At 42.0% G+C, this 15,008-nt stretch overlaps 1 protein-coding gene across 2 annotated transcripts in view; it reads left to right on the forward strand.

Annotated features, from left to right (window-relative positions):
- Positions 1-15,008, forward strand: part of LOC141106017 (lysosomal acid lipase/cholesteryl ester hydrolase-like) — a 97,825-nt gene that overhangs the window by 21,403 nt on the left and 61,414 nt on the right. For both annotated transcript variants that reach the window (XM_073596357.1, XM_073596356.1), the window contains exons 3-4: positions 2,252-2,378; positions 12,052-12,166. In XM_073596357.1, the coding sequence (XP_073452458.1) occupies positions 2,259-2,378; positions 12,052-12,166 (235 nt within the window). In that variant the 5' untranslated portion in view covers positions 2,252-2,258. The remainder of the gene's footprint in view (positions 1-2,251; positions 2,379-12,051; positions 12,167-15,008) is intronic.

Below are 15,008 nucleotides of genomic sequence, written 5' to 3' on the forward strand. Positions count from 1 at the left end.
AATACAATGTAAAATTGACAAGGGACACCAACATAGTTGTATCTTTGATCTTAAAACTACGGGATAATGGTGTTGTGGTAACTTGCCCAAATAAAAAAAAAAAAAAAAAGCATAATAATATTATTCTTGATATCACTAGAAAAAAAAACCTTTGAAAATCTGTTTGTAATAACTCCATCAGCATCACCAGCAAAGCAGCTTCATTATTATCCCATTAAAGAAGAAGAGAATATGCGCTGCATTTTGAGATTTCATAATTTGCCACGTCACGAATGTTAATTCTTTATTACGAAGTAGTTTACAAGACCGACCGCTTCTGGCTTGTCCTTGTTTCCGACCATGCGTGTTTGTACTTTGGACTTTTGTCCGACGGACTTGTGTACACACGCTTGGAAAATCCAACAACAGACATTTGTCCGCGGAAAATTTTAAAACCTGCCATCCAACATTTGTCCGCGGAAAATCCGACAACAATTGTCCGATGGAGCATACACACGGTTGGATTTACCGGCAACAGCCTGTCATCGAATATTTCCTGTCGGAAAGTTCGATCGCATGTACAAGACTCCCAGCATTGGTGTTAGCAGCCGCAATATGTCCCAGCACTGGAGTCGGCGGATGCAATAATAATTCCCATCACAGGTGTCAGTGGACACATCAACAACTCCCATCACTGGTGACAGTGGACGCAATAATAACTTATATCATTGGTGCCAGTGGATACAATGATAACCCCCAACATTGGTGTCAAAGGCTGCAATAATAACTTACCGCATTAGTGTCAGCAGTCGCAATAACTCCCAACACTTGTGTCAGGAGATGCAATAATACCTCCTATCATTGGTGTCAGTGGACACAATAATAAACCCCAACATTGGTGTCAGTGGACACAATAATAAACCCCAACATTGGTGTCAGTGGATACAATAGTAACCTCAGCCACTGGTGTAAAAGAATCCGAGACCAAAATAATAAACTCCACATTGGTAGTTTAATACCCTCCTTTGGTGGTTAGTGGCAGTGAGTGTTTTTTTTAACCTCCTCTCCCCTCATTGATGTTTAGTGGTAGTGATTTTTAACCCTCACTTGTTGATGGCTAGTGGTAATGTTTTTCTCCACCCCCCTCCTCATTGGTCGTTACTGTTAGTGAAGTTTGACCCTCCTCATTGTTGATTAATGGCAGTGATTTTTAATCCCTGATTGCGGACGGTTTGTGGCAGTGGTTATCCTAACCACCCCCCCTGTTGGTGGTTAGTGATAGTGAAGTTTAATCCTCCTCATTGATATTTAGTGGCAATGTTTTTTGAAACTTTCCCCCTCATTGGTGGTGAGTGACAGTGAAGTTTAACCCCCTCAGCATTGGTGATGACTTACCTGATCATCTGGTCCAGCATGCCTTACTTTTCTGGGACCCCCCCAATCCCATTGGGGTTTAGTGGCAGTGTTTTTGTAACCCTTTCCTCCCTCATTAGTGTTCTTCTAAACCCTTCCTCATTGGTGGTTAAGGGCAGTGTTTGTTTTATACCCCCTCTCCCCACACTGATGATTCGGGGGTCATGTTTTTTTATTGGCAGTGAAGTTTATTCCCTCAGCATCACTTACCTGATCACATGCTCCAGCGCTGTTCTTTCTCTCAGAGGCCGGGACTTTACCAGTACTGTGAGGTAGAGATAACTCCTTCTCACAGTACGGTCTATTTCAATGTCAGGTGCTGGAACAGAGAGGGCGTATCAGTGCCCAGCACCCTGATATGGCTCTAGTGCCCAGCAGATGGTGGACCCAGCCCAACACATAGCGGGCTTCAAACAGAAAGCTGGTGGGCCATGTGTTGGGTATCAGTGGGTTAGATTTAAACTTGATTTGTGTACAGCTGTGAAAGGTGAGCTTTCCACAAACTTCTGTTCCGTCTTTGATGCAGGAAATTATGATAAATCCCCCAGGTGTGGATCCAGACAACAATAAAACCCGACAGAGGGTCTAACCTTTTATTACTGAGACTGTTTATCAGCCTAATATGGTATAAATTCTATAGCAGTATAACAGGTCAGGAAAAGCATCTTATTGTCAAAAAGTGACAGTAATTTTTAGCAAAGTCCAATGATATTTGAAAATTAGAGTCACAGATCCTTATCCTTATCCAAAATGCCTATTGTGAAACATTAAAACTAGAAAAAGTGATACAAAATGTATTGTGAAATAGTACAGAAGTGTTGTGCTATTTATATGTTGTGTTTCCCTTTTCTATGACCAGTTTTGAGATGTGGGTGTTGATGGCTGTGAGCATTTTGAGTGCCGGATCTATTATAGAAACATTGAACATTCCAAGTGAAGAAAATGAAATAAATCGTAAAGTGGACCCTGAAGTATACATGAACGTTGTAAGTTGTTCCTAGTCGGTGGGATAGAACTTGCAAATGCTAAAGTGTAAAATAACTAGATATGTGCAATTCGTTTTGTTCCAAATTGTTTTTTTTTTTTAACGAATTTTGACAAATTAGTTAATTCTGATACATCTGAATTAACGAAAACCCGTTTAACAAATTTTCTGAATATTCGTAAATTCGAAAATCCGAAAAACCCGAAAATTCGAAAATCTGAAATATTAACTAACTATTAAATTATAGGCATTGGAATTTCCTTTCAAATTTGGCTGTTAGTGAATGTTACGAATACGAATTTATCCAAAGTTACGAATTATCCGAAATAATGAATGGAACATAACGAATTTAAAATAATAATGATAATAAAAACGTTTTATTATTCTTAATTTGTTTCGTTCAATTTGTTTAGATGCGGCATTCGTTATTTCAGGTAATTCGTGACTAAATTCGTATTCGTTACGTTCGCTAACAGTCAAATTTGAAAGGAAATTCCAATACCTATAATTTAATAGTTAGTTATTATTAGTTAGTTGCTATTTAGAATTTTAGGATTTTTGTTCTTTCGAATTTTCAGATTTTCTTTCTTATTTTCAGATTTATGAATTTTTGAAATTACGAATTTACGAATTGCGATCATAACGAATGACCCGAGTAAAAAAATAAAGTAAAAGGAATGAAACGAACAAATTTTTCGGCAGTGCACATGTCTAAAAATAACATTAACCAGAGAAAATGATCACATATTACTATCACTGTGTCATTACATTGATAGTCACCATCTATTATTACCTAATGAAAACCTTTCCAGAGAGATACATGGGGGAGCCATTGGCAGTTCTATTCTGAAGATTCTAGATGTCTGTATGGTACAAGGTTTGAGTCACTGATCTGGAACAAGTATGCATATCTGTAAAGTAAGACATCTTTATTTGCAGAGGAATAAAAAAAAAAAACACAGGTCACCACACTTCAATGGCATCATATCACCCTGTTGGGTGAAATGCATTAGGGAGTTTTTTGTGGTTATTATCTCTTAACTTCAATAATCTTTATTCAATTTTTCAAATAGTACAAAAAGAGAGAAAATAATTTTTCCTTATTTTAACAGCAATTCTTAAATACACCTTGTACATACACCGTTTGTAAATACCAAACAGGGAAAGCCAAACAATACTATTCATTTTCCCCTTCCCCACACCCTAACCCCCCCCCCTCTTTGTCCCCATTCCCTCCCCACCTATCTTACCCTTGTTCCTGCCACGTCAACCTAATTACTTAATATCGTACAATCATTACCTTATCTCTTCCTACAACAGTTTTACATGGGATAACCCATTTCTACTAACCAAGGCATCCAGATTTTTTTAAATTCCTTTAAATTCCCTCTCCTTGCATAAACTACCTTTTCCTTCCATATTGTTTCCGTTACTGTTTTAAACCAGTCTTCTTTGGAGGGGGGTTTCTCTGCCTGCCATCTCTGCGCTATTAATTTCTTTGCCTGGAACAGGCACCTTAACACTGCTTTATTTTTGAAGTTCCCCAGCCTCTCTCCCACACCCATAATACACAGATTAGGATGCATTTTGAGTGACAGCTTAAAGATCTTATTTATACTATCTAATATTCCCGTCCAGTAACGGTGTAGTTTCGGGCAATTCCAAATCATGTGGATCAGGTCCCCGGTGTTTTGGCACCTAGGGCAATTAGCGTCCCCCCTCCGCCCCCATTCGAACAGTTTTTTTGGAGTGTAGTATGTTCTATGTAAGAGCATTAAGTATGACATCTTCTGGGCGGGTGAAAGTGAAACCTGGTTCCCCCCGGCTAATATCTTTTTCCATTGGTCATCCGAGATGCTTCCCAGGTCTCTTTCCCACTTACTTCTGCATTTTAGATTTTTTGAGCTCGTAATACTGTTACTGCATATATATGGGTAGAACTCAGCTATGGAACCTTTTGGTCCGTCAGAGCTGCTTATTCTTTCATATATGGGAGCCGTGCTCCACACCGGGCCTTGTTCTCCAAACTGTGCTTTTAGAGCATGTTTAATTTGTAAATAGCTATAGTATGAGTTGTTTGGTATATTAAAGTCCTCTTTTAATGTAAGAAACGTTTTTAGGGAACTACCATTATATAGTTGATCCAGGCTAACTATCCCCTTCCTTTCCCATGACTTTATTTTCCCTATTAATCTTAGCTCTTGTAAATTCTTATTATCCCAGAGCGGCACACCTTTGACCATACCTCCCATATCCCTCAGAGCCTTTATAGATCTCCAGACTTTTATCACTAATTTAACCGTAGGGGGTCTATAGAGAAAAGAGTTAGCCTCCAAGACTTCCACTAATGTCTTATGTGGCGCATCTGCAATTATCAATTCCCCACTTTTGTCCCCTTCCATGTCCGAGCCCAGATGCTGCAATTGGGCTGCTAAAAAATAACTACGCGGATGTGGTACTGCCAGGCCCCCCTCCAAAGTTGGTAGTTGTAAAGTCTGGAGGCCTATTCTAGGCTGTCTTCCTTTCCATATAAGGGATCTTAGTAGAGTATCTATTTTTTTAAACCATTTTTTTTGTATCCATATTGGTGAATTGTGCAGCAGATATAATAACTGAGGCAACCACAGCATTTTGATCAGGTTACATCTGCCAACCACTGATAAAGGGAGTTCCTTCCATATATCACTCTTGTTCTTAAATTTAGACAGTAGGGGGACTAAGTTATTGTTTATGTAATTATTTGGGTCATTTGTTATATATATGCCTAAGTATTTGGTTTTCTCTACTATTTCCACTTGAACATTTTCCAAGTCTGGGCTCCTTCTGATGGGATCTATTGATAACAATGCTGACTTTCCCCAGTTTATGGTAAGACCCGAAATTGTTCCAAACCTCGAAAAGATGTTCATCACCTGTCTGAGCGATCTCTCTGTATCCCCCAGATAAATGAGGACATCGTCCGCATATAACGCTATCCGTTCTTCTCTGTCCCTTCTCCGGAACCCCTCCATAATCCTATCCTGCCTTACTGCAATAGCAACTGGCTCCATTGCCAGAGCAAAGATCAAGGGTGACAGGGGGCACCCCTGCCTAGAACCCCTTTCAAGTCGGAATTCATCCGAAAAAACATTATTCACCCTGATCCTTGCCCTGGGGTTGTTATAAAGGATTTTAACCCAGTTGATATAGGAAGGACCAAACCCAAACTCCTTCATTACTCGCCATATGTACCCCCATTCAAGACTATCAAACGCCTTTACCACATCTAGCATCATCACAGCCCGTGCACCTGTGTTTTCAGTTGGTATCTGCATGTTCAGAAATAGCCTTCTAATATTCCTGCTGGTTGATCTTTGGGGTATAAAACCAGTCTGGTCGGGATGGACCAGTTTATGGATTAATTTCTTTAACCTAGTAGCCAAAATCTTTGATAATATTTTCACATCAGAGCATAATAGGGAGATAGGTCTATAGGACCCAGGATCTAAAGGATCTTTCCCTTCTTTGTGCAGCACTATTATCGTGGCTTCCGTCATTGATATGGGAAGCTTCCCCTCCTTTTTTGCCCACTCAAACGTTTTAAGAAGCTCCGGAAGTAACACCGTCCCATAATTTTTATAAGTTTCAACAGGGAGTCCATCAGGACCTGGGGATTTCTGATTTTTCATTTCTGTTACGGCTAATTTAATTTCCTCCAGAGTTATTGGGGCTTCTAATATCTCACTATCTGACTCTGTAAGGGAGGGCATCTTGATATCCCCAAAGAATTTATCTGAATCCCCACGCTCCACCTCCCCCCTGGATGTGTAGAGTTCTTCATAATAATTTTTAAAGGTATCTATTATCACGTCCACCTGAGATGAAATCTCTCCATTCTTTGTCCTAATGGCGGGTATCGTGGAGCCTGAGGATCCAGATCTAACCAGATGGGCCAGCATTTTCCCAACCCTTTCCCCCTCCCCATATATTATTTGATTTTGGAATAATCTTTTATGTTCAGACTTCCTACACATTGCATCTGAGTATACTTGTTGTTTATTTTCCCAATTACTTTGTTTATCCGGGGTTGGGTCCTTCATATACTCCCTTTCTGCTGTTATTACCTCTCTCCTAGCCTTGTCCTCCCAGTCTAGTGAGGATTTTTTAATTTTAGAAACTTGTTGTATAAATAAACCCCTCAAATAGGCCTTCAGGGCATCCCACATCATCCCTCTTGTTGTAGTGTCTGTATTAAACCTTATAAACTCATTTACCTTGGCTATTATCTCATTTTGATCCTCTATAATCCCAAACCACACAGGGTTCATTTTCCAAAACCTGTCAACCATCTTATTTTTAGTACTTAATGAAATTATTAGGGGCGAGTGATCTGATACACCCCTTGGTTGGTAAGTTATATTTTTGATTGTTTGAGAGCCTAGCTCATTGCCCAGTACTAGATCTATTCTTGAAAATGTAGAATAGGAGCCCGAGTAACATGAAAACTGTAATGTCCCAGGGTTCCGTATTCTCCATAGATCCAATAGCCCCACTTCCTGAAGGAAGTGGCTCATACGGTTTCCCTGTGGTGTCTGACCCTGGTTGCCTGGGGGGAACCTATCAATCATTTTATTTATTACCACATTAAAGTCCCCAACCACTATAATTGGTATACTGTTCTTGTCTACAATAAACTCCAATAACTCATACAGAACATCTAGTCTAAAAGGCGGAGGGATATATACATTTGCCAACACATATTCCTGATTTTCTATTGTACAGTGTAAAAAAATATACCGACCCTCCTTATCTATTATGCTCTGTCTGCAGGTAAAAGCCACTCCTCTCCCAATTAACACTGATACCCCCCTAGAATAGGAGGAGTATACAGAGTGGAATTGATACTGAAATCTCTTGTTTCTCACCTGAGATTTAGTATCTTGAGTCAGGTGTGTCTCCTGCAGACAGGCAATATCTATTCTAAAAATACCTAGCATATCAAATACAACTGCTCTTTTGATCGGGGTACCCAATCCACGAACATTCCATGATCCAATATTCAATGTCAATGCACTTTTATATAACATCTATCGAAGGGAAACCAAAAGGTAGTAGCAATAAGCTAGATTCTAATAGAGTCATAGGGGTGTACCCGTTTATCCATAGGGGGAGAAAGAGAAAAAGAAAAAAAAAAAAAAAAAAAAAAAAAACCCTTTTTCCCCTTTTCATACTTATTGTTATACCCCTTTGTGTCAAATAGTATATCTACCCCGTGCTTACTTAAATCCCATATTTTTATACTATAAATATTCATGTTCTGTCTGTGTTTTCTTTCTTTTCCTTTTCTCGGTGCCCAGTATATTAACCGGTGTTCTAATATACTTTTTATATTTTGTTTAACCAGTACCAAATGTGTTATCCTACTTTCCACTGTACAAAAAAGAAAAACTCTTTGTGATTCCGTGTATCATAAGATCTCCTAAATAAATTCCTTTCCCTGTGAACCCTACCCCACCACCCTCCCTGTCCCTGTCCCCCCTCCACCCAAAGAAGCCCACCCTCCCTACCCTCCCTCCCCCACCCCACTCCACACCATTCTAGGTTACCTCTAGAGGCTTTTTTAATAACCATCTCACACTCTTTAATCTTCCTGCTCTCACCTTCCCTCCCCACCACCCCCCGCACAACCATTTCCCATCCCTTCCTTCCAAAATCTAAATCCATTTACCCTTCCATTTCTCCACCCGCCCTACCCCTAAACACCAAAATTTAAATAAATCACTATATTTATGCCCCTTACTCTATAACATCTTCAACCCACATTCCCTATAGTTTCCTTGGTAACTGATCTCTTTTATCTTCTAGCCATGCTAACGCATCCGCTGGCATATCAAAAAATTGACTACCTCCAAGTGCGTTTATCCGAAGCCTGGCAGGATAAAGGAGAGCATAAGTAATGTCAAATTTTTGGAGGCTACGTTTGACTCCCAAAAACTCGGCTCTACGTTTTTGGAGGTCCAGAGAGAAATCAGGATATATTGATATTTTAGCCCCATTATAAGAGATGCTTCCCATCTCTCTGGCCTTCCTAAGGAGTTTTACTTTATCTTTGTAGTTTAAGAGTTTCACTAACAGTGGTCTCGGGGGTCTTCCTTGAGGGGGGGGCCTAAAAGGAACCCTATGTGCTCTTTCGATTGAAAACTGTTGTGAGAATAAATCTCCTCCAAAAGTTTCAATCATCCATTTCTCTAAAAAAGCTATTGGGTCTGAACCTTCACACTTTTCGGGGAGACCCACCACCCTCACATTGTCTCTACGAAGTCTATTCTCCATCTCATCAAATTTTTCCGTAAGTTTGTCTACTTTCTCTTTCCAAGCCTTGGATTCTTGTTTCATAGGGTACAGATCATCTTCTATCAAACTTATCCTCTTCTCCGTTTCTGTTACTCTTCCTGCTGTTTCCTTTAGTTCTTGCCTTACCATGATTAACTCCCCTTTAATATCTTCCATTTGATTACTTAAGTCACCCAAAGCTTGTTTACATGCGTTAACTGCCATGAAAATATCTTTCAGGGAGGGCTCTCCTTCTAATGGGGGTGTTAGACTAATAGAGGTTTCTGCTTCCTTCCCAGTCGTGCCTACCCCTTTGCTTGAAGGGTTTTTGGTGCCCGTGGTCCCTGTGGATGAACTCAGGTGCCCCTGACTCTTTCTGTCCGTAGTTGATTTAGCTTGAGCTTGCTGCCCCCCTTTGCTTGGTGTATGATCCGCGGCATGGATCATTTTCTCTAGCTTGGCAGTTGCTGCGACAGCTGCTGCGGTTGCACCCGCCACGGTAGTCTGGGCTCCTTTTTCCTTATCTTTGGCCGACCGCAGGGATTGACCTCCCACATTTTCATGGCTAGCTTGCTCATCCCCTTTCCTTCTTGTTGACATCATGTCTATCCCACTGTGGCGCTTCTCCCACAAGGTCAGCGGAACAAATTCTCAGAAAACAAATAAAGCGATGTTAAATGGCCTCCGAGTTTAAGCCCCCCGACCCTGCTGTTTATTAACGCTGTCACCTGTAGCAGTCAGGTAGCGGTCAGGTACAAAAATAACATAAAAGCAGCTACGTATGAAATATTTCACATTCAGTCCACTCTAGGCATCTATTCCTGCATCCAATATATATATCTGGTATTGAAAGCCTCAGTCCGGCCATTCAGATGTTATCCTGGCCGCCATACAGTTGCATACAACAATAGACAACAATGGATGTTCCAGCACACTAGAGGTTCTGTTCACCTGGGTTCATTATTGTCCTCCCTCCTATGACAAGCACCATATGCAAGGAAATAGAACACAGTACCTCGTCCCTCCAGCCTTGATAAATCACACCGTTTTCCGCTGCAGGGACCACTGTGACCACTCACTTCTACACCCGGGCGGCTCTCCCTCCTCCTTCAATTTGGAGCGGCTTGTATCATACACCCGCTGGAGTCTCCACTTCGGGCTTACGTCATCAGTGTGCTCCGTAGCTAGCTTCCATCCTCCTCTTCCCGTTATCGCGGTATTTCGTCGGCACCACGCCCGCGCCCGTCACCGGCCGCGGAGCAGGGAATCCCGGAAAGCGCCCACACATCCGCCTCCAGGCGCACCGGCCGGGGACCAGAAGGACCGAGAGGGGTAAGAGAGGGGTGAACAAGGCACTGCGACTCCCCTTACCACAGGGATAGAGACTAGCTCGTTTATCCTCGGGGCGACGCGGTCATGAAGCTGGGAGAGCGGGGTGAACACACACGCGCTCACGCCATTCCAACTAGCACCACCATCCGCTTCCGGTTACGCCTCTCTCCAACGTGGTTATTATCTCTAATCCTTATCCAAAACTGGTATCTATGTGGTCATTGGAGTGCGGCGGCCTGTTTTTTCTTCCTGTGTATTTGTAGCGTGGATGATACTGTATACTGCCCACACCGGGCATCTGAGGAGGGAGGATTCGGCTTGGAGCATGGTAGAAAATCATCACATGCATCTTTATTTGAATGCTTGTTCCAACATTTGAGAAATAAAAAATAGACAATGTTGCCTCCATGCCAGGAACGTTTTCCTTTAGGGTTCATTCAAAAGACAGACTGGAAACAGCACACTACAACATACACTTTGACCAGCACAATAGACATGACACACACCATACCCGACAATGAACACAGCCAAATACACCACATCTGGTAAGGGGTACAATACATAGCCTGTCTTGTGGCAAGCTTCAGTAAAAGAGGAATTTAATATTTTTGCCCCCAATGGAACGTTACAGAGTATCTAACCCCAAAACAAAAAATGTAACACATTGCAGCTCACCAGTCCTCAGCCAGTCCAACACACCAGAGAAACAAGCTGCTGTTACCAGACATGCAGCAGTGCCATTGATTCATAATGGCACCCCATGCCCATGTAGGAGCAAAATGCCCACTGTTTTTACATGCCGCAGCACCATGCGATTCCATGTAGCGCGATTTTCAAAGTTGGTCCAGGACTTCTTATCCTGTGTGGGTAGGACAACCCATTGAAAAAAATTGTAACGTAGCCCACAGTCCGCACAAGTGTGAACTGGGCCTTAGATGTAGTGGTGCGTTAGTTTTCTTTTTTAATGGATTTTGTCCCTTTATTTTTCACCTGATGGTCCTGCAAAAAACACACTTCCTAGGGGGACAACGCTCATTCCTCCAATGTATCTATGAGGCAGCCATTGTTGTCACCCAGGCTGGACTTAAGTCTTCCTTTCTTCATCCCCATTACATAGGGTGGGGGGTGGGGGGGGTTAGTAAATTACAGAAGGAAGATAAGATTGTTGGTGTTTTCAGTTCCGCTCATAGGAAGTTACAAGGGCATTTCTGACAGGTGCAAGAGGTATTTTCTTTACTTCTCAAATAAGGGCTAGTAAGCTGCATATATTACATTTTTGTTTTTTGGGTTTAGATATCCTTTAAAGCCTGCAAATACTGCAGCTACTGACTTTTTTAAAAAAAAGGACACTTACCTGTCCAGGGCGCCCGCAATGTCGGCAACCTAAGCCAATCTGTCCCTCCGCTCTTTGGTAAGGGAATCAGGAAGTGAAGCCTTGCAGCTTCACAGCCTGGTTCCCTACTGCGCATGCGCGAGTTGCGCTGCACGATTCCACAGGTCCCTGATGTCTTCTGGGAACTGTGTGTTCACAGAAGACAGCGGGGGGGAAGGAGGAGGCGCCGGATATGGCATAGATATCTGCGGGTACCTGCGAATATCTATGCCCGGAAGCAGGAGCAAATACCTGAATTATACAGGTATCTGCTCTCCCCTCCCCCCTGAAAGGTGCCAAATGTGACACCGGAGGGGGGGGGGGGGGGGATTCCGAAAAGCGGAAGTTCCATTTTTGGGTGGAACTCCCTTTAAGGGTTTTTTTGTTAATTAACTGAGGTGTACCTGTGGAAGTTTGGCATATTCTATGTCTGCATGTGTATGGTGACTAGGTTTTGGCATGCAGATGCCATCTTCTATGCTACAAATTTCACATTGCTGTTTTCATTTTCACACTGCCATCATGTGGGTTTTTTAGGCTGCCTGTAATTTTTTGGACATTGGTCCATATAGGATACAGTTACAGTTGGCACCCCTTAAACCATTACTAGAAAAACCTGTAGATTGACAATAATAATGACTTGTGTATCATGTTATAGAGTCAGCTGATCACATACAGAGGATACCCCAGTGAGGAGTACGAGGCGGTCACTGATGATGGTTATATTCTGACCATAAACAGAATTCCACATGGAATCAAGTTCCAGTCTTCAGGTATGTTCACTCTCTGAGGGGTGATGTCACATTTTTTGTGTGTTTTTTTACCAAAAATGAGAGCTGTGAAGAAATTTAGTATTACTGAGTGGAAAATGATGATGCAGTGGTGTTGGTTTATTAAACACTGTTTAATAAAGACTGTTCAGTTTCCAAGAGAATTTTCTCTAGCTTAGTGAACAAGGTGAAGCTCTGCTAACTTCCATCATCCAATCATGTGCAAGCAAAAATGCAGTTTTTTTTTTTTCCGTTCCATGTGATTGAGTATTTTTTCCAAAGTGAAATTTCACCACAGTTACTAAGGTCTTGGGAAAATTCTCTTGCAAAGTGCAACTTCCCTTGCACAGTGAACCGTCTTTTTGCCTTTAGTAAATCGAACTCCAGTGTGTTGTTATGTCATGCTGGATCAATTCCCTGTTATAGAATGACATTTGCACTCAGCTACACACTGAAATAAGACTGATGTCAGATGGACGATTCTGTTCCTAGAGACAAATAGCCAGCAGCAGGATCACTACAGAGACTGCTTGTCTGTCCCTATGGAATCGCTCCCTCTGTAGACAGATGCAACTGCTGAATCATGAATGCTAGCAATGGGAGCAACATCTCGCTGCCTTAGTTACCAAGGGAGTGATTACTTAGGCCCCTTTCACACTGGCGGAGTCTGCCAGCAGATCCACCTGCTCATCAGGAAATCTCTCCGCTGATCCCTGCTGAGCAGGCGGATGACAGGTCCTTGTCCTCTCCGCTGATGCAGAGGGGACACAGACACAGCCCGCTGTCCTCTATGGGCTGTCAGATGGAAACGGACCACCTGTACGTTACCCTCCGACTGCCATCTGATCCGATCCGCCAGACAGATGGGGATGCGTTTTTAGCAGGCAGGATCAGATCAGATGCTAGTGGGTGTCAACGAAAGCATGTCCGTTGACATCTGCTGCTCTATAGAGAGCAATGTACAGTCCGATCAGGTCTGTCTGTGTGAAAGGGACCTAAGGGACAAACAGGTAGCCTTTTTATCAATCCTGCTCCTGGCGATTACAACAAATTGCCAGCAGCAGAATCAATAGCATTGGTGGGGCGTCTGACATCAGCCTTAAAGTGTGTGTAAACTCTAATGCCGCGTACACACGGTCGGATTTTTCGTCTACAAAAGTCCGACAGCCTGTCCGACAGACTTCCGGCGGACTTTCGGCGGACTTGCAGCAGACTTTCTAACGAACGGACTTGCCTACACACGACCACACAAAAGTCTGACGGATTCGTACGTGATGATGTACACCGGACTAAAATAAGGAAGTTCATAGCCAGTAGCCAATAGCTGCCCTAGCATGGGTTTTTGTCCGTCGGACTAGCACACAGATGAGCGGATTTCGGGGTCCGTCGTAGTTACGACGTAAAGATTTGAAGCATGTTTCAAATCTAAAGTCCGTCGGATTTGAGGCTGAAAAAGTCTGCTGAAAGTCCGGAGAAGCCCACACACGATCGGATTACCAGCCAGCTTTAGTCCGTCGGCGTCCGTTGGACTTTTGTAGACGAAAAGTCCGACCGTGTGTACGCGGCATAACAATACATTTCTTCTATTTGTCTGTTAAATATACCATTGAAAACATTGTGGTATACCTGTTTGATGGGCATGGGAAATCTTGTGATGTTAGATTCCTGTGCTCTCTTCTTTTGCTGACACCAGCTATCTTCCTTGATTACAAAACATCTCCACTCACGGTATGGTGAGGAGGAAGCGTTATATAAAGCTAGCATCCTTCCTAAGGTGACGATGCTGCTCCTTCTAAAAAAAAAAAAAAATACAGTTGTCAGAAGTGTGAAAAAAAACGAATGCAACCTTAACATGTAAGGAAATGTAAGCTTATTGGTTGATTTACTAAAACTGGAGAGTGCAAAATCTGGTGCAGCTGTGCATGGTAGCCAATCTAACCTTGGCTTGTTCAATTAAGCTTGAGAAAAAAAGAAAACAGAAGATAATTGCTTTCTATGCAGAGCTGCATCAGATTTTGCACTCTCCAATTTTCCAGTAAATCATTCTCCATGTATTTGTGCTATTGGGTTTAGATATTCTTTAATGCAATTTATGTTACATTCACATTATATAACAGTACCCTTATCTGCACCCAAACTGATTTTTTTTTTTATTCTTTATTAATCAAAAAGCAGTTTCCAGAATATCTATACAATAGGAAACAAATGTGGTCCTGTCATAGATGGGAAATACATCCGTAAACTTCTGGTAGTCATGACTGCCAAACAGTATAGTGAATCAGGGTCAATAACATGTATAAATAAAGTGAAGCAGAGCTCACATTAAAGGATATGTAAAGGTTCATTCAACCACTGAAGGACCAGCCTTGTTTTGGAATTTAGGTGTTTACATGTTTAAAACAGCTTTTTTTGCTAGAAAATTACTTAGAACCCCCAAACATTATATTGTTTTATTTTTCTAACACCCTAGAGAATAAAATGGCGGTCATTGCAAAACTTTTTTTCACACCGTATTTGCACATCGGTCTTACAAGCGCTCAATTTTTTTTATACTGTGAAAGATAATGTTACGCCGAGTAAATGAATACCCAACATGTCACGCTTCAAAAATGCGCCCGGACGTGGAATGGCGTCAAACTTTTACCCTCAAAAATCTCCATAGGCGACGTTTAAAAAATTCTACAGGTTTCATGTTTAGACTAATGCCCCGTACACACGGTCGGACATTTTTCGGAAAATCCAACAACAAAATACATGGATTTTTTCCGATGGACGTTAGCTCAAGCTTGTTTTGCATACACACGGTCGCACAAAGTTGTCGGAATTTCCAATCGTTCTAAACGCG

This window comes from Aquarana catesbeiana, linkage group LG08 (assembly GCF_042186555.1).
Source record: "Aquarana catesbeiana isolate 2022-GZ linkage group LG08, ASM4218655v1, whole genome shotgun sequence".
Lineage (NCBI taxonomy): Eukaryota > Metazoa > Chordata > Amphibia > Anura > Ranidae > Aquarana > Aquarana catesbeiana.